The sequence below is a fragment of the Cydia strobilella genome, chromosome 23, assembly GCF_947568885.1.
Source record: "Cydia strobilella chromosome 23, ilCydStro3.1, whole genome shotgun sequence".
NCBI lineage: Eukaryota > Metazoa > Arthropoda > Insecta > Lepidoptera > Tortricidae > Cydia > Cydia strobilella.
Genome location: NC_086063.1, coordinates 3,828,491 through 3,850,190, shown reverse-complemented (window position 1 = coordinate 3,850,190; position 21,700 = coordinate 3,828,491). Strand labels below are relative to the sequence as shown.

The window sequence follows — 21,700 nt, the reverse complement described above, 5'->3', positions numbered from 1 at the left end:
TGGCGAGTCCGACTCGCACTTGTCTGGTTTTTTTGTGTTTCAGTGATTCAAGAGGAAGGTTTATAATTTTATATGTATAATAAATACATCAGAATTTCACCCGTGCGAAGCCGGGGCGGGTCGCTAGTAAAATATGAGACATATCTGAAATAATACATTTTATTTAGTTACAACTTTTGATAGTGATGCTGATGTATACGCGCTCTGTGTTATCGTGTCATCGATACTATTTAGTTCTAGTCACTGACTACAGATGGCGCTGTTTTACAATTTTATGTCAAAATTATAAATGAGTAGGTACTTACTGTTTCCAAAGATAGATATAACTACGTAATAGATGGATACAGTGGTTACAAAATTTACTATGACAGTACCACTCTATCTTATTATATCCTCTTTGCTATTTCCAAAGAGGGAGAGGAAAATTCACTGCCATCTATCGACATACTTTAAAACTAAAAATGAAGATTTATAAAAAAATAAAATACGTTAAAATGTATTTAAATATGGATAAATGATTTTTCCCCTCACTAGCTCGGAAAGCCGTCTGTTATACTTTTAAACAAGCGGGGAAAAACGCATTTTATCCACTAGTGGGGAAAGAAATTTGACCTTGGATGGAGCGTGTTTAAGTAGCTTTAGACAGATAACAAAACGTAAAACGCTCATAATAATGGTTCGTTCGATATTAATTATCATTAAATAAATGGTTTGCGAATTTAATAAAAAATACCAAATATAGCTTTATTTCATGATTTTAAGTCATAAACCTTAAATTCCATTAGAAACATTTGTTTTTTTAAATGATGTTGAATGTAATTCTGAACGCACAAGTTGAGTCGATGCAATTTCAAAACGCATCGTCAGAAATGTCAACATTGTCAACAAAAATTTTCTCACCGACTCCGACACGTAAAAATACACAACTTCCCGTTTTCTGTTATAATATCGTATTATCGTAAAAAAATGAGTGATTCCAGTGATGAAGATGATCTAACGACGCCTGTGGATGTTGCATTTTCCTCGCTATATTAAGGGGAAAAGTTTTGTGTTACACACGGGTGCAAATGTATTTTACTTCTCGTGTGGTAAAACACTCGCTACGCTCAGGATTCTATTTAAGAACCACTCGCTTCGCTCGTGGTTCAACTATAGAATCCTTTCGCTTGCTCGTGTTTCAATTCCACACTCGCGGGTAAAATACAACTTTGCACCCTTGTATAACAAATAACTATTTTTTATTTGTATTAATTATTTTTATGATTTTGACCCATGTTCTATCACTGATATGCGTTAAAATTGTTATATAACAAACAAAACCGTCAACGCCCTCTATACGAGAGTAGGCCAAAACTAGTGGCGCAAATCAAATTCAATCAAATCAAGATCAAAAATTCCAAAATCCATCTATTACGGAGTTATATCTATCTTTGCTATTTCTAACCCTACACGGTTAATTATGGATAAGCACAAATTGGATTATTTATAATATTTTGGAGTACCTACCTAGTTAGTTTCCATTTTTAGCAGAATTGAGAACTAGTCTTTCGTGGTGGCAGACACAAATCAAACAATCTATATCTTCATGCACAATGACTATATCACACTATATTGTAATATTCATTTGGTATATTATATTTGATTATATACACACAACGACTGTAGATATTTGGAAATGTTATTTCAATTATGATTTAAAATTAATTAATGGACGATACTTACAGCTATAGGCGGCTTTTGAAAGATCAGAAAGAGAGAAACTCTAATATAAAGTGTATTTTTCTAACATTCATCCGCGATTTCGTCCATTCAGAAGTTGTTCATCTATCCCACTCATTTCTTTTCTTAGTATTCTCGTATTATAGTTGGTCAAGCGAATCTTGTCAGTAGAAAAAGGCGGCAAATTTAAAAAAAAACCGGCCAAGTGCGATTCGGACTCGCCCACCGAGGGTTCCGTACTTTTTAGTATTTGTTGTTATAGAGGCAACAGAAATACATCATCCGTGAAAATTTCAACTGTCTAGCTATCACGGTTCATGAGATACAGCCTGGTGACAGACAGACGGGCAGCGGAGTCTTAGTAATAGGGTCCCGTTTTTACCCTTTGGGTATGGAACCCTAAAAATGCAGGCGCGAAGGGTTATCGTCCCATAGAAAATTTGATTTCGCGCCTTTTTCTACTGACAAGATTTGCTTGATAGTCATACCCGTTCGTATAAAAATACCGCAAATCGATGTACAGGTTAGCCGTTTGGCACACACATACTAGAGGCCGAAACAAAAATTTTGAACCGCAGTTCCTAAAAAAATTTCGCTGGTGGCTTGGTATGTTTCGAAAATTATTTTTGTTTTAATTTAAAAAAAATGCCCGAAATGTAATAATGTGATATATTTTTAGAATCGCCTCAAAAAGCCCTTTCGTATGATACCACATACGATAGGTTTTGGAAAAAAATTTTTTTTCGTACAAAAAAAGGTTTTACCACTGGGGGCCCCCAGCGAAATTTTTTTAGGAACTGCGGGTCAAAAATTTTGTTTCGACCTCTAGTATGCGTGTGACAAACGGCTAACCTGTACATCGATTTGCGGTATTCCTTTGAGATTGGGGTCGAGCGGCTTCCGCTATGACCAACTATAGCTTTCAACACACTTGTATTCTTGTATTAGTAGGATTCATTGGTATGAGAAAAATTAATAACAACAAGTCATTTCGACGTCATTTATTCATAAAGACAATTCAATAAATGAACGCACTAAATTACAATAATTTGAGATATGTCACTTAGATATTATTTAGTGGTGAATGTTATGTTATGTTGTGCTTTACCAAAATATCTGTAATTGGTGTTTTGAGTTTATTACATTTCTTATAAGTTAGAGTATTTAGACACGACTAAAGTCAATGACTCTTGCTCCGTCCTATCTTAACAATCTACCATAACACCACCACCTTTGATTATGACCATAATTATGTATATGTATAATAAGCTACAATACTTTACGCTATTGTTAAGATCAATGTTACTGGAAGACAAATCGTATGGCATATAATATTTTTAGTACAACATTATTTTTAAAATACAAATGCACCGATACCTTCGTAATGCTATCAAACTATTGAGGAAACAAACTACAGGAGTCCCATACAAAACCATTAGGAAAATAGAATATCTTTCTACTAGAAAATGTTTCAGAAATATTCAGAGTTTCTTAAAATGATACATTATTTGAAATACAAAACAAATAGTGCGATTCAAATCGAAAAATTCGAAAAGTGGCTTACGAGACAAGAAATATTTACATTAGATGAAAAAAGCATCATGCATGTATGTATAAATATATCGAAAAATCCAAGTAGATTAAATATAAAAGTGGAATTCTGTACTTGGCGAAACGAAAGCTCTCCCTATGTACAGCAAGCAAGACTGAGGGACTATATATCTAACTTAAGCTAAATGCAACCCTAAATGCATACAAACAAGATACAAACTTACACGACAGTGATCACAAAACGCATGTTACATTAACTTAGATTAAACGATATGTATAATAGTAATTGATGAGTATTAGGTTACGATAAACAAATATAGCCTTTACTCAAGCTTTAACACATAGCGCTTAACTAACAAAACTTGGCCACTAGTGTCCTTAACAGAGGCCGGAATTTTCGTGGCATTTTTGAATTGTCGTAGAAATTTCTCATTAATCGAATTCCGATAATATACAATATATCGATACAATATAGAACAACAACATATTAAAAAGTTAATACTTGATAGCTATAAGACTATGAAAACCACAATCAGCCTTAAAGTTTATAGTCTATGATTGTTCATTATTTTAGTATGTGGGTATTTTTGCACTTTGTAATTTTTCCTCAGTCACCCGTTGACCACGAACGCTGTAAAGGGTTCGAAACGTCGGGATGTATTATAAATTCAATATACGCGATATAATCTGTTTTCATAGTTTTATTTCATGAGTAACTATCGCGGTAACCGAAGACAATATTAGCTATTAGACTGTAAAGGAAGAAATTTAAAACCACGTCATATGGAAAAAATATGACTATCTATTTATTTTTTAAAGAAACTAATGAAACACGTGTTAGCACTAAAACCAGACATTGAATATGAAATGGAAAAAACACTGATACCAATTAATTACATGTGAAATTGTTAACCATTAAGTTTTCATTGTTTTTATTTCTTTTTCACTACTCAAAAGTTATCTGGAAGAGATGGCTCTTTAGCGTTAAGACCACCTGTTGTTTACCTCTACTTTTAATCTTCTTTAATATGTTGTTTTCTATATTGTATCGATATATGTATGTATATATCGGAAGTCAACAAATGAGAAGTCGCTATGACAATTCAAAAATGCCACGATAATTCCGGCCTCTGGTCTTTAATACTAGTTATTTCTCTTTTGCTTATAAATATATTTGAGTATAATATTACAAATAAGTATAATATAAAATAGAATTTTTAGAGCCTGTATGCCTCGTAATAAATACAGTTATACAAAAAAGCGATGCTACATTGCAGAGGTATACTGGAAGTATGGGGTTTTACGAAGTACCTAAAGAAATGCTTATAGTTAATCATATGACAAAAATGATATGTTTTTGTCAAAACCATGTACCCTATAGTAAGTCAATTATATGGGGCATGTTCTATGAAAAGGGACCTTATTGTCGATGGAGCTTACGCCGCACAGCGTCGCGCGGCATTGTATTTATATCGGAACATCGTTAATAATGGCGTAAGCGCCATCGACAATAAGGTCCCATTTTATAGAAAATACCACATATATATAATTAAAAAGTAGACTTTTAAAAGTAGAATCAAATTGATTTTAAATAGACAAAGAACGAACATAAATAACAGAACATAACAGATAACATAACACACACACCACACATAACAGATAGATATTGTTAGATATAGGGTATTTGACTGTATTTAAAATTAATTATTTTCCACCATGCATGAAATTAAGCACTAAAAGGTTAATAGAGAAACGTAGACAGCAGTTATTTTTAGCCACAACTTCTATTTTTAAACCCGTATAAAACTATAAAGAGTAGGTAATTTGATTGTGACGTCACATGCTAGTGTTTCATATAAATTCCATAGTAGAAAAATTGTTTTGACAGTTCGAAAAAGATTGATTTGACTAGTAGTCAAATACCCTATTGTTAGATATTGAACAGAATTATAACAGCGGGTCCAGGGGTTCAAGAGTTAGTTTTTCAACAGCTCTGCAGTGCATTACTGGTCTTCATAAACGCTGTGCGTAAATGGGGCATTTTCTATGAAAAGGGACCTTATTGTCGATGGCGCTTACGACGCACAGCGTCGCGCGGCATTGTATTTTTATCACAGCATCGTTAATAATGGCGTAAGCGCCATCGACAATAAGGTCAGTTTTTATAGAAAATACCACAAATTAATTCAATTAATAGGTCTTTTTGGTATCATAAATACTACAGAGACACTGTTGCTTTCTGAATCCGAACTCAATCCATGATATCCTAAACTGCTGACAGTTAAATTCTCATTATAGAGGATCACGCTTAAAAATTCTAGCATCCATACATTGTGGTGGCGGTTTTGTTCACCATTTTCACCAAGTAGTATACAAAAACTGTAAGCTAATAAGTCAAGAAAATTACTGTCCAAGAAACATATACAATTTTTATTTTGATCTTGTTAACAGCACTGATATGCATTTTATTTAGATCCCTAATAAAAAATTACAGATTTTGAGTAGGTATGATCTTGTCACCAACACTGATGTAGTTTTTCCATGAATCTAGTATAGCTGGATTGGTCATGAGGGGTGGGGGGAAATGACCGAACAGGATAGTCTTATGTATCTTTCGGTAGGAGTAGCAGAGAAAGAGCTGTTATTGTTTGTCCTTGTCACCTTCCTCACCGTAAATTTAGTATGGTTTATGGTGGGCTACAAATCTACTCGACCAATCATTATTGTCGCTCTGCGTATGTTTTGTCCCTCACGGACGCACGCGTATAGCTGATCTATGTAATGTCTATGAGTTTTTCGGACCCCTGGAGCCAGCCTGGAGCACATAGGTAACCTTAACTCTACAATACGATATACGACACTAGTAACCCCAAGTTTTGCGCACAATACAACATCGATTCAGCCATATGTCATACGACGGGCATAATAAAAACGTACTTATTGCTTGTACACGTACTCGTTATAGTGTCCGCTACCGCAAACAAATTATATATCATTATATCCTCCATATAATTACAATGAACGCTAAATTATATAATTATTATCATGTGATATGTACCTATTATAATGATTATGATGCACTAATTATAGTCCTCAAGTAAATTGACTCTAAATTATAATTCCAATGAGTGTAAGCCAATTTTCTTAGTTTTTTAGTAAATAAAAGGTTCTAACCTATGGGAGTTTTGGGGTTATATAGGATGGGGATTAAATATGTTTTTACATTAATAATCAACCGTCAACAACATTTTTAAACAACTATTACTAACTTTCTCGCAGACTTACTGCCTTTTTAGTTCATTTTTCGTTCATTACACTATTATATGTAGATGATTTTTTTTTATTATAATATCTGATATACTCACTCGATTTCAATTTTGTTTACAAAAAAATGAGTTCATAAACGATTTCGTAATAATGATCGATATTTCATTTCACATCACTAGAGGAACTGCGCTAAGGAAATTATAATACATCCCATGTATGATATGGACATTTCATATTCTTATTTAAAATACAAGCCTATCAACTTCAACGTGTAATTAAATTATGATATGGCAACAATGAATTTGCGCTTAGCGTTGGTAGCCGTGCGAACCATATATTACTTATCTCACTTGCGTACGTCAAATCTGACAACTTGTCAAACGTCAAATTGACATCAGTTTGGTCTACCGCTCTAAAAAGGTATCGACATTGGCATAATTAGTTTTGAGATCTCACTAACTTAGCTTACATACAATGCGTTCTGAACTTAACCCACAAAAAAATACCTACGTCCACAAAAAGTATAAAATCGTGAAATATCACATTCGCATCAAAAAATTAAGTGTGAGATTAAAAAGCAACTCCTTCTCCTTTTAACTTGTTTAACAAAGTTACAAATATCATTAGAACCGTTTCCAAACACTTATCTAAAGTTCCATCATTTCGCTAGCAATTATACAACATCAAACATAAAAAGCAAGTCATCATAAGGCTGCTTTACAACTAAATATATAAATCCATTAATAAGGGTTTTCAAACACAGATAAGCCTAGATTGACGATGAAATTAATATCATCCCTATCGCTCAAATAATGCAATCTAGAGCGAAACGTAATGAGGGCTAACGCGTATGAATTCGCCGCTAGGGGCGCTAGTGTAGATGGTGGTCTTTTCCATAGTTCGAAATGTCAAATGCCACTTGTCACTTCAATGACTGACAGCTGTTCTTTAGTCTTTTGGACCACCATCAACAGAGGCGCCAACTGGTAAGCAAAAAAACGATAGCCCTCATTATCTTTACTTCATAATCGAACTTTTTAGTATGAGATCTGACATCTACAGCTGTCAGTTATTGAAAAAAAAATCCTGTCAAAAAATCCCTTATTAAAATTTTAAACTTGTTAAACTTTTTGATATCGATATTTTCGATATCGCGCATATCCCTAAAAACAACAAAAACGTCCAGAACGCACCTAACCCCTTCACTCCATCGTGTCATATTGTACCTTCTTGACCTTCAAATAGCGCCAGATAGCGTAACAGACCAGAGTACCGGCGGTGGCTATCGCGAGCGCGGCGCCCACGGCGACGGGAGCGGTCTCGGAGCGCGCTCGGGCCGAGTCCGAACAGTGCCAGGGGGGACCGAATTCGCCATCGCGTTTGAACATGAAGGCTTGGAGACGCATTTGGCGGAGGTACAGCTTGGCTTTGTGGGCGGTGGCTGGACTGGAAAATGTAAAATATAAAATTAGTAAGCCGCATCATGAATATTATGAATAATCGCTTGAGAGAAAAATGCTGTATAGATTGATTTGGATTTGAAATCCAGTAAAAGATTTATTTAAAAGAACATAGACTAGAAAAGTCTAACTTTGTAAGCTTTTGAAATTTAACGGCTAGTTAAAGTTAATAATAATCTGTAAGCTCTAGAGTAGAAAAAGCTTAAGGGCTCTATTTAGATGCTTACTTAGTCTCCTCCTCATTAAGTTCTATAACCGTCTCCTCAGGACAGAAGAACGATTTGCCGACCGGAGTAGGAAACAGAAGATTTCGAGAGTCGGTTGTCAGAACGACCCGACGTCCTTGCTTGGCAGCGTGCTCTAAAACTCGTGCGCTGGAGTTATAGCTCAGTTTGATGTTGCCGGAATACCAGCGTTCGCCGCCTGGTGTCTGAAAAGGTCATAGAAATTAATAACAAAACTTTTTTTATGTAATAGGAAACGAGCAGACAAGCCGCCTGATAGGAAGCAGTCATCGTCGCGTTGCTGACACTTGAGAACCCTAAATACCTGCTTCTTGAAGGACCCTAGGTCGTAGTAAACTCAGGAGGCAACTTCCGTGAGACACAGCCATTAAATCCATACTAATATTATAAATACGAAAGTCTGTCTGTCTTTAGATAATTAATGAAGTGCCTGCTAATTTGTGTGCATAATATGTACAAATTGAATGATTGCTATGAGAATTTTTCCAGGCGCTATACTTACTTTAGCTGCTGTTACTACGTCCACGCAGACGAAGTCGCGGGCAAAAGCTAGTATATTATAAGTCGAAGATTGCTCAGACACAGACTGCGTCGGTCTGCCAACGCGCATCGAACAAACGTCGGAAAAAAAAGGCGAGAAAAAAGAGCGATAGACCCGTTTTCAAATAATTATATTTTAGTATGTGTTCAAAACGTGAAAGTTTGAAATGTTATATAGCATATTTTACTGGTTTTACATAAAAGACTGGTCGAGTATCTCTTTCAATCTCTGTATTTCTAAGCCAGGCAATACAGTAACCATAGCTGGCTAATAGAAGAAGAAGGTGGATGGTAGTTACCTTAGCGAACGAGAATTCGAGTGTGAAGTCCTTAAAGGAGATGACGAGCTGCTCGGCGTCCCCCTCCTTGCACACGCCCCCCACGTTCGCGTTGTTCGGCACGAATGTGTTCGCATCCTGTAACGACAAATACAAATGTTATAGCACCATAATCACTCATACAAAACAGACAAAACATTGTGTCTTTTGCCTCTGAAAGTTAAGGATCCTGGAGCCTAATTTCTAGGCCATTATTGGACCTCCCGACGCATTTTGGCTTGCATTGAATTGAATTGAATTGAATACATTTATTTCAGATTTACATCCATATTTTGTTAGTATAACTTAAGAACTAATGTTAGATTTGTACATAATACTACAACTATGTATACATAACCTATTTTCTAAATTTACGAAAACCTATAACTTAGCGAATCCAATGCGCCATATAATGACCTCCAGAATGCTGTTGGTATGGTACTGCCCCTAAGCCTGCCCATCATCGAGACGATTTTCTTTCGCATTACCGCACAAACGTTCTTTATAGTTAGAACCAAACATTTTGTATGACCCTTATCTTAATCCTTAATTTGCTTATCCCTTTATATTGTAAAAATCTCTCTCTTCCTAGCTATCTATCCCACATGGTGGTGGGGTCAGTTTTCCTGCTTAACCTTCTCTACTTCGCCCTGACCACGACATCGTACTCGAATTACTTGCACTCACTCGTGTCCTTTATCACTACATCCTTCCATCTTGTTCTGGGTCTACCCCTGGATCTTCGACCTGGGGTGGAAAGTTGTAGTGTCAAATTTCCTACGTATCCTCCCTCCTTATTTTAATCCTTAATTTACTTGTGGCTTTATATTGTAGAAATACACAAGAAAATACAAAAACGCTTGACTATTTCTCATTCAGCGTTATGTAAGTTGCCGATAATATGTGTCGAAGTCTAGTCAAAGGTCCTACTTGTCGCTTACCATAAGGACGAGATTTGCTTACATCTTTATACGAATAACCTGTTAAAGCGCCCTTATGGCGAGCGACAAAGTGGGACTTTGCTTGGAATGGACACATATAGCAAGGAGGTTAGACCTAAAGGTCTTGTAGACTAAGTAGTAGTTGTTCTTGTTGTCTAAGGTAACCCGTAAGAGATGCAGAGGGCCTTCACAAACTCGCGCCACGCCTTCCGATCTTCAGCGACCCTTTTAATTGGTAACCGCCGGACGGAAGCCGTGGCTCCGGGCGTCCTGTACATTCTTGGCGACGGTCCATCGAGAGGGAGCTACTAGCTATCCATACACTCACAGATTTGCTCGTCGGATCTGCCTGAAAGATGTGTCTGGCGGACACATCCGTCAATGAGTAAAGAGAAATAGACACAGATGGGCAGCGGACGGGCATCCGGCGGACAAATCTGTGTCTATTTCTCGCCACACATTGACGGATGTGTCCGCCAGACACATTTTTAAGGCAGATCCGACGGGCAAATCCGTGCGTGTATGGCTAGCTACTGAGTTGTCGGACTGAACTGGAGCGAGGTCAGCAGTGTCGTATTGCCTACTTGATTAAGAAAAAGAAGGGAACTCACCGCTCGCTCGTTCAGCTTGGTGAGATAAGAGATATCTATAAGCGCGTCTACTGTGAGCAGGATGCATGTCTCCCCGCCGCTGCCCTGGAGGCGATATGTAGCTGTCGATAAACTCCGTTCTGTCACCGCCTCCTGTAAATTCAGAAACAGTCATTAGAATTGAAAGACATTTTGGGAATTTCAACACGTGAACCAATTTTGTTGAAGAAACGTCTATTCAAACGGCCAAACGAGTGGGTGTAATATTTGTGCCGCTCAATGTAGGCCAGGAACTTTTAACCCTCTGTTTGTGTTTATTTCCTAATCGGAACCATTAAGGAAAATGAGCGTCAGAGGCTATAAAAGATAACAGCTCTTTTGTGCGCAGTAAAGGGTTGTTTTTAAAAGAATCACTTTGTACTTTTATAAAATCGGGTCCACGTTAACACCCGTGAAATAATATTGCTTATTCGTAACCTTTGTAAATAAAAGTAATTAAGATTCTTAAAGTACCACATTATGGTTGGAGAGCCGGCAGTAATGTTTCGAACCAACGTGATACCGCGATGAGATGCACAATGGTTTACCATAAAACTGATGCTAAGTCCGAATTTGATAGTCTGCCACGGCGGAACTAGCCGAAAGTACAAAAAAAATAGCCACTTCCGGTGCGAAAAAGGGGGGGTCATTTAACCCATCTGATACTGCAATAAAAGCTATGGCATCAGTTAGAAATTTACTGGTAGATACAGAAAAGCGAAATCTGCCAGTATGATTCCTGCCGGAAGTGCTTGGCATACGTTCTCAAAGGTGATCATCAGGACCCCTAAATTAACCGATCTGATACCAGCATGAAACCAATTCCAGTCGGTAGATATGAACCTTCTCTTCAGGAATATATAAGTCTGCCAGGGCGCTTTCAGCCGAAACACCTTGACATACGAGATTATGTGGCGCAACATCCGTGGTACCCGTATAACCCGTATTTTGGAATTGTACATATTACGGACATTTCAAATACTGCAGGCTTATTAATTTATTACTCTATGCTTATATTTGTATATTATTACGTTATTAATAACACATATTTATAATAAATTAAGTTAAAATAAATTAAATAATGTGATTAATATGATTAATAGTCATTGAATTAGCTATATGAATCGTTTGTCTTTGTCTGTCATTTTGACTTATGTATTTGTAAGAAAAGGATAAAACATAATTTAACTAATTCAGGCTCGTAAAGTTTTACGAATAAGGGGGTATTAGTATTCATAGCTAAATCAGGCTTGTAATGCGGCATAAAATGATTTTTGGTGGTTTCTTTTACGCTTGAGGCGTTTTTTCACCTATTTGGTGTATCTAATCACTATCTTATGTAGAGGAGAGAGGGGCAAGACGAGTAAGACGGGGTAGCGGCTTTATATGGCGACACGACTGACCAACCATCAGAATCCCGTTAACGCATGACGATGCGTCGCCATCATAGCAATCAGTTCGCACAGTGACTGGCTAGACAAATGGTGTCGTTAATTATTTATTTGCAAAAAAACTGTTTTTGCCATATTCCTTGTTATTTTTAGGGTTCCGTACCCAAAGGGTAAAAACGGGACCCTATAACTAAGACTCCGCTTTCTGTCTGTCTGTCTGTCTGTCCGTCTGTCACCAGGCTGTATCTCATCAACCGTGATAGCTAGACAGATGAAATTTTCACAGATGATGTATTTCTGTTGCCGTTATAACAAACTAAAACTAATTGTTTATAACACCTGTATTCATTACCTGTAATGCACAATTGATGAATAAATGATTCTAAAAACATAATAAAATAAATATTTAAGTGGGGTTCCCATACAACAAACGTGACTTTTTTGCCATTTTTTGCGTAATGGTATTATGGTACGGAACCTTACGTGCGCGAGTCCGACTCGCACTTGGCCGGTTTTTGTGTTTTATTTGGTTTGCGTTTGTTTCCTTATTATCGCCAGCACATATATACTGTTAATTTATTCCTATGGCCCAGCAATCACGCCAACAGCTAAGGACTTGTTTGGTTTCAAGTACGGTTTATTTTACAAAAAACTTTCGAATTTCATTAGGCACATGGGGCAAGATGGGGTACATCTTGACGGCCGTAGTTTTAGTGATAAACTGATGAAGAATTGCGGATTTGAATTTATTTATTCTTCAACATCAACATCAACATCAAACATTTATTCAGCAAATAGGCCACAGGGGCACTTTTACATGTCAATTTTTACAAACAATAAAATTAACCCAACAAACAATAAAATTAACAAGGGAAGATGGGGTACATGTTAGCTGTAAACACATTTTCTGTCTCTCAGACGACTTAAGAAATAAAAGTAAAACAGTTCGTGAGAAGTTATTAGACGATGGACCCAAAAGCCAAAAATTTTAGTTTTGTTTAGGCCCTAAATATAATATTTATATGAATCATTCTTATCTTGTCCCGTAGGGGTCCCCATCTTACCGTACTTGGGGGACAAGATGGAGAGAAGGCACTTTTGGCCATTTTAATTTATTTTTAATTTAATTATCTAACTAGAGAGTTCCTAGTAAGTGTTGATTATGAAAGACTGATTACCAAAGATAAAAATAAAAATAACAAAAACTTAAAAAAAATAGCATTTTCAGTTTTATTGGACTTGAAACATTAAGTATCCCGTCATGCCCACCTCTCCCCTACATTTCTTGACGTTGACGCAAAACTGACGTAGTTTAACATTCAGGGTGTTGTTTTATAACACTACAAATTGAGATAACTAAGGTCTGTTTTTTTATTCCGTAGACTAAAATGACGTTTCATATGTAAGACATGACATTTCTTAGTACCACATGAAATGTCATTTTAGTCTACGGATTACGGAATAAAAAACAGAATATAATCTATTGGAGTCTTAGTAATAGGGTCCCGTTTTTACCCTTTGGGTACGGAACCCTAAAAATGATTTAAAATGTTCATATTTGGATTATTGGTAAAAATCGTCCTTGACGTTGAAAATCCTGTCTTTTTACACCCGTTTACAATAAGTATGTAATAATAATAATTTTGTTCATTTTGGTAAATAAAGGATATTGTAATTTGAAATTATTGTATTATTTATATATAAGGTGCTAACAAATTAGCTACAGAAATTTTACGAGATGGTTGGTACTTTACACTAGAACAATTAACTTTTAATAGAAATTAAGAAAGTTTCTCATAATTTTTATTTTATTTACCGAACAAAATAAATAAACTATAATTCTATCTAAAAAATAATCATCATGTATTTAACTGCTTGTTTGTCTTAAATGTCATTGTCAACGTGTCATTTGATTTATCAGCGTGAAGTGGCCAGTTAAGTTTTATATTTAAAAGAGGTTTTAGAATCTGTTCAATGAGGTCTCATTTAATTATCTCATTAACAGAGTTTTTTTTACAAAGCAAATTTGTTTTCCAATTTTCTCAAAATAACATCATAAAACCTATAATGTTTTATACTTACATATACTTCAGGAGCCGAGTACTATCAACTGTAAAGATATCGGTAGCTAATTTGTTAGCACAAAGTTATAAGGCAAACAAAGAAGTACAAAGCCGTAAGCAGGTATTAAATTAATGCCCAAATTATATTGTGTATATTAATAAATTTGAAATATATGTTATTAATGGCATAAAAATATACAAATATAAGCATTAGGTAATAAATCATAAGCCTGCAATAATTAAAATGTCTGTAATCTGTACAATTCCAAAATACGGGTTCCACGGATGTTGCTCACATAATCTCGTATGTCAAGGTGTTTCGGCTGAAAGCGCCCTGGCAGACTTATGTATTCCTGAAGAGAAGGTTCATATCTACCGACTGGAATTGGTTTCGTGCTGGTATCAGATGGGTTAATTTAGGGGTCCCGATGGTCATCTTTGAGAGCGTATGCCAAGCACTTCCGGCAGGAATCATACTGGCAGATTTCGCTTTTCTGTATCTACCAGTAAATTTCTAACTGATGCCATAGCTTTTATTGCAGTATCAGATGGGTTAAATGACCCCCCCTTTTCGCACCGGAAGTGGCTATTTTTTTTGTACTTTCGGCTAGTTCCGCCGTGGCAGACTATCAAATTCGGACTTAGCATCAGTTTTATGGTAAACCATTGTGCATCTCATCGCGGTATCACGTTGGTTCGAAACTTTACTGCCGGCTCTTCTACCATTAAGGGGGTTAAAGTAAGAAACTTTTGAAACAAACAAATTGCTCTATTCGCTTGGGAAATTCCGTTAAGATTGTTCGCTGTTGTTAGTGGTTAAGTGGTCGAAACATTAATTTAAGCTTAACCCACCGTTCAACAGTATTTACCAAAGCTTTAGTTTCAGAGGACTTTCCCTAATATGACAAAAAAAATAACATAAAATTACAAACAACGTTCCTGCTCCCGTAAATGAATACCAAAAGGAGTAAGAGGAGGACGTAAAATCAAAATTACATAGAGTCGATCCACGCTAAGTTTTCATGCCAAGACTGCAAAGTTAGCATGGTCAAAGTCTATATTTGTTTTGCATTAAGTAATTATTGCTAATATTGCTATTGGAAACAGAAAGAACAATAATGGCCCAGTTAAATTAAGGGTCTCACCTCGGAATGAGAGATAATAAGCTGGAAACTCGTATACACGTTCGTAATGACGTATTAAAGGTTCTCTTAAAAATCAACGCATAGATCGTGTGCGCGTCAGAAGTTATTCAAGGTCAAATGTCATACAAATCGGTTTTTCGCAGATATTAAAATTTCTATAGCTCCGATGTTAATAATTACATGTAGGAAAGAGTTGTAGAGCATAAAATTTGCGACAAGTTAGGTATCAAATATTTTGACGTTTGTATGAAATTTGACCTTGAATAACTTCTGACGCGCACACGATCTATGCGTTGATTTTTAAGAGAACCTTTAATACGTCATAATAAAGGTGTATACGAGTTTCCAGCTTATTATCTCTCATTCCGAGGTTGACTGACTGGCCCATAAATGATGACTCATCTTAGAACGGCCCGGCTCCGGGCCGAGGCATTCGTCACTTCGTTTTCTATAAGAAGAAATCATCACGTGATCACCAGACACCTGTCATAGAAAACGAAGTGTCGGTTTGCTCGGCCCGGACCCGGGCCGGTCTAACGTCAGTCATCCTTAAACAAGGCTCACTTTCAAGATACCTAATACCTTCTAAAACAATTTGCATTTATATGACCAAGCTTTCGTTTGATCCACCTACGGCTTACCTAAACTATTTGGAGTACAAGCACAGAATATAGAATAGTACTAGGTACAGAAGATTCACTCCCTAACAACTCCGTTCTATAGCGGTGTGCGGCAATTACTATGGCAAAACCTCAAAATTGAGGCGGCCGCAGGTACTTGGAACGACGTGACGAAATCGCGGAGTAAGACACGCCTAGTACAAGTAAGTATTACTAGTTACTATAGTTGTTCCAACAAATCTTAACCAGGCCTCCTTCACTCGCTCAAAGCCACGCGCTATATGCCTACCGCTCGGCGTATCGTCGACGATATAATCGACAGAGGGCCGCCGAACGCCCGCCTGAGCGCTCGCACCGCACGTTTCCCGCGCTTACGCTTCGAAATGCCGAAACCACGTAATTATTGTGCAGTAGATGGGTGTAAAAGTTAAAACACAAAAGAAAATTTGTCGTTTTTTTAGGGTTCCTTACCCAAAGGGTAAAAACGGCACCCTATTACTAAGACTCCGCTGCCGCTGTCCGTCTGTCACCAGGCTGTATCTCATGAACCGTGATAGCTAGACAGTTGAAATTTTCACAGATGATGTATTTCTGTTGCCGCTATAACAACAAATATTAAAAAGTACGGAACCCTCGGTGGGCGAGTCCGACTCGCACTTGGCCGGTTTTTTCATTTCCGAGAGACGAAGAAAGGTGAGTAGTATTTTAAATCTATCTTTATGAATTTTGTCACTATTTATTTCTTTGAACATAAGTACCTATAGATAAATCGTAAATTAAGGAGTTTTTTGAGTCAGGTATTATAAGTGTAGTTTTTAAATATTTGATTGACTAATATAAAATATAGTTGATTCGCAACATTCGTTTTATTACAATAATAACATAAGTAACAGTACAACCCTAGCGCATTCTTACGATGACGCGTTGGCACGTGGCTCGCACGGCGAGCAAGGCAGTCTCGACTCTTTGTGCGCATACTTATGGTACATTTCTTCTCGTCCTGAGCAGCAGGTATTATTATTAAGATTTTGTAGGCTATTATAGCGTAGGTATTTTCGCTTTTGTATGGGAATGATGTATCTGTTACGTAGTAACTATTTATTAATCTGTGTCTTAACACCCTTCGGCTAAAACTCCTACTTGGTGAAGGTCGCTAGACGTTCAGTCGGAACGCTCACCATAAACGAATTAAAATTCGCATTGTGTCGAGATTCCAACTTCGCGACCCTCAGGAGTCAGGACGAATCCGGTCTTTGTTTTCACATACTTTACGATGTCATCGACCTTCGTAAATAAGATCGATAATACTAGTCTAATGCCGTTCGAAAAATGGGCCCCTGTCTACAACTAATTAAACTAAGTATAATAAGTAGCATTAGTCAGCGATTTACTTTTAGAAGTCATTACTTGGCCAAATCGATTGTGACCTCAAACTTTAATGGCCGAACTTATAAATACTGAATAAAAACTAGTACATTATTTTATAGCTATAAAAAACCGGCCAAGTGCGAGTCGGACTCGCGCACTAAGGGTTGCGTACCATTACGCAAAAATCGGCAAAAAATCACGTCTGTTGTATGGGAGCCCCACTTAAATATTTATTTTATTCTGTTTTTAGTATTTGTTGTTATAGGGGCACCAGAAATACATCATCTGTGAAAGTTTCAACTGTCTAACTACATATCACGGTTCATGAGATACAGCCTGGTGACAGACGGACAGACAGACAGACAGCGGAGTTTTAGTCATAGGGTCCCGTTTTTACCTTTTGGGTACGGATCCCTGAAAATGACGTTTTTGTTTGAAGAAACGTAATTTTTGACATTGACATCTAATCCATATCGTTTCTAGCACTAGAAAACGACGTATCTTATTGTTCGAATTGGCCTGTACGGGCCTTTTGGTCTATGAAAAGGAAACAGGAGAGCGAAAGGCCATATAATCCAGCCCGCGAAAAGCGGGAAACAAAAGTCCTGACCCTGGGGTCAAAAACTGTAACTTTTCATATGCTTTTGGTGGTCAACAATGGTGGGTTCAAACCTCGGTTGTGCTGTATAGAGCAGAAAAAGTCGTTCTCGAAAAAAATCGGTCAGGTAAGAATCTCATCTGTGTATGTTGTTTTATCGGAGAGTTCCTATGGCTACCTTCCAGCTCCATCATCAGATCAGCTCCATATCATAATGATATTATCCAATTTACATTGCATTGTTATCCAATTTACATATACTGTATACATAAGATTTCAGCTTAATAGAAAACTGGGAAGTGGGTTTTTAACTACAAGATTTGACCCCTACAGACATAAAGCCTGACCAGTGATATATGATCATTATCAAAAGGGCGCTGTTTATTCTCATGTATAGGGTGACAGTTCAGTATAGTATGAAAAAATTAGTTGCAGTGAAATTCCGCAACATGGCGCGTGATCATATATTCTTGGTCAGGCTTTACATACATACATTGCAAGTGAAATAAAAGCTTGTAAGAATACTCACAGTTGTGCCCCCCGGAGCGACGGTCGTTCTGCTGTACTTCGTGACCCTCGGCCTTCGTGTGGAGGCCTGGCTGTCCAGCTGAAGGCCCTGCACCGAGCACACCAGCAGCGCTGCCGACACAAACCACATTAACACTACCACATCACCATCGAGGGCCAAATTAACATATCATAGGCCCAAAAAATTATTTCAAGTCTTTTTCGAAGTTGTTTACTGAGTCCAAGGGTTTCAATAATGATCAGTATTGTCACAAAATGACGGTTTGTTACTGCTCTAGATCTCTCAAGATGTGATGATAACTGGAGTTAAGAGCCACCAATTTCTATTTCCGTATCATCGAAGGCCAAATTAACATTCACACATTATAGGGCCACAAAAGTCTTTACAGTAATTTTCGAAGTCTCTTAACAGAGTCCAAGGGTTGGGTTTAAATGATCACAAAACTTGATAATTTTATAATTCCGCTCTAGAATTTTTCAAGACGCGATGATAATTGGAGTTAAAAGCAACAAATTTATATATTCACATCACAATCGAGGGCCAAATTATCACATTATAGGGCCAAAAAAGTATTTCAAGTTTTTTTCGAAGTCTTTGTTCACAGAGTCCAAGGGTTTAAATAATGATCACAAAACTTGATGGTTTTATAATTCCGCTCAAGAAATATGATGATAACTAGAGTTAAAAGCCACTTTCAATTTAAGCTTTAATTTCTTAAGTATTTAAACAGTCGATCTTCATGAATCTTCAAATAGTCCAGAAAATACAAAACACACACAGTTTCTGGAGACACAAAAAAAACAATTAATATGAGTCTAGTTTTGGCAATAATTCAGACACTGAACGGCAAAACGTCCCACATGGTACATTAAGCTCCTTAACCAACTATGTTTGATGAATCGCACTTTAATGATAGGTCAGATCCTTAATCTCATTTTAGTCAAATGACATCATGTGAGGATTGGCTACTGGATCGCTCAAAAGTAAATGAAAATATCCGCAATATTTTATGAATTAAACAAATTGGCTTATTAATTTAACCGGAGTGAAATGGTCAAATTTACGGTTCGTATCACTTATTATAAAACTGGTAGGTAAACTTGTATGAAACTATTGGAACTGATGCAAATATGTAGGTATGTTGTTTGAATGTATGTTGTGAACTGGAGCAGGCATTGTTTGGTGATCAAGACGTACTCGTACAAGGCGGCTGCACAATTTAGTTGATTTGTGTAGTGATGGGACTTTATATATCGACGTTTGTGTAAATTTCTAGGAAAACGTTAAAAAGCATCCAATAAAAACCTTGTAATAACTATAGTTATTCTTTTTTATAAAGTTTTAATTGTTTACTTAATTTATAATTTAAGCTATGATTCCTTAAAAATGTAAGAATGGTCGCTTGTTTTACTGTATGTTTTACTTCCCTTAAAAAATTGCCTAGATCCGTAATAACACAAATTTTCCTATATTAATTTTCCTTGCTCACCTTGCACCTCGTAAGAATATGTTGTAATTAATAAATATATGTACATATAAGGCATACAATCTTTATTTAAACTTAAACTCGGAAGTAAAACCAAAATTAAATACGAAAATTAACTAGGGTGCGAAGTGTTAGAGTCGGCAACGCGCTTGTAACTAATCTGGAGGTGCAGGCGTACATAGGGTACGGAGACTGCTTAACATCAGGCAGGCCGTATGCTTGTTTGCCACCGACGTAGTATAAAAAAATACTAATGGTAACTTTAGCGGTATGTGAGATTGCATTAAAAAAAGAATGTTTTACACCGTACTTAAGTACAATTATTTTTTAAATATAAGACCTGGGTGCGTAGACAAGATGCCAATCGTTCACTCGTATCGTACAATCGTTCGTTCGTTCGTAGCGTAGTTATCTCTCTCTATCACTCTTCCATATTAGTGCAACAGACTCAACAGAGGCAGTTGCGTTTCGTTCGCTACGGAGCGTTAACGATTGGCATCTTGTCTGCGCACCCTGGACTGAAAGTGTATGTTGCGTGAATATTAATTTACAGATCGATCAATTATTTCTTGGTGTTATTCTATACCATCAGCCAGAGAACAATATTAGCACACTTTCTTAGAAGTGTTGTACCACGTTCTACTAGTGTGCTTAACCCATTATAGAAAGAGTTTATAAACTACCACAAAATAAAACATGTTTTGTGATTTTAATATACCATAAAACCCGAGGTTTAAGAGTGATCCAAGGGAACATTAGGTTTAACCATAGCATCGAGTGACAAGAGAAAGTTGATTTACACTTATGTAGTGTTCTTTTTTGTAATTAGTTTTTTTATAATATTGATGTCGATAAAAATTGCTCAGCACTACGGCTGCTTTACCAATGGAAAATTATGACTGCGGATATTCAACTGTTGTTGTTGACATCCTAGAACACACATCCTAGAATTCGAATTATCGTATACCTACTAACATAAAGGATAAGATAAAAGACACTTACTCGTGACTATCACAAATTTTTTTTTTTTTATCAATAATTACAGACAACATTGGTCCATATACATACAACAATTATAATAAAAATTAAACTAAAATTAAGATTATGATAAAGTTTGATATAATTAAAAACAAATAAATCTAGACATAAATTAAAATAAATCTAGAAATAATTAATCTAGACATAAGATAAAAATAAGTCTAGAAATCTAGACAGGACAAAACATTTACAAACATGTACAGACAAAAATAGCAGATAAAAAAAAAACATTGTGTGCATCACGAAATGGGCCTAACCCAGCACTAGTGGCTCTGTGAGCTGTAAACCTCGCGAGCATACCTTTAAAACTGAATGAATGTATGGCTCTTCCATTTTGAAAAAAAAAACTGAATAGACTAAAATAATATATCCGGAAATACGAAAGCACTTTTGCCGGAGCTGAAACGGACCTTCGCTATCGCTATCGCTATAACGCTCGGTCGATAAGTATATAATGTAGCCGGCGCTGGTTTTCCGCAATCAAACAATTTTGAAGATTTAAGTTTTTTTTTATACCACGACGGTGGCAAACAAGCATACGGCCCGCCTGATGGTAAGCAGTCACCGTAGCCTATGGACGCCTGCAATACCAGAGATATTACATGCGCGTTGCCGACCCTTTAAAAAACTGTACACCCCTTTTTTGAAGAACACCATACTGTAGCCCCTCGGGAAAACCTCGGCAGGGAGCTCAGTAGTAGTACTGTAGTAGTTTACTGTTGGAGTTTGAAAAAAAATTCAACATTGCCCTCAAACAATTTGGTACCTAAAAGTTTTATAGAGCGTGGGCGCT

The 21,700-nt window shown here is 36.6% G+C and overlaps 1 protein-coding gene across 1 annotated transcript in view; it reads right to left on the bottom strand.

The window, feature by feature from the left end:
* Window positions 1–2,707: 2,707 nt before the first annotated feature.
* LOC134751788 (uncharacterized) overlaps window positions 2,708–21,700 on the bottom strand; it is a 39,712-nt gene continuing 20,719 nt past the window's right edge. The window contains exons 2-6 of the mRNA XM_063687278.1: window positions 18,384–18,493; window positions 10,652–10,783; window positions 9,082–9,198; window positions 8,225–8,427; window positions 2,708–7,983 (exon numbers count right to left, since the gene is read on the bottom strand). Coding sequence (XP_063543348.1) covers window positions 7,740–7,983; window positions 8,225–8,427; window positions 9,082–9,198; window positions 10,652–10,783; window positions 18,384–18,493 — 806 coding nt within the window. The 3' untranslated portion in view covers window positions 2,708–7,739. The remainder of the gene's footprint in view (window positions 7,984–8,224; window positions 8,428–9,081; window positions 9,199–10,651; window positions 10,784–18,383; window positions 18,494–21,700) is intronic.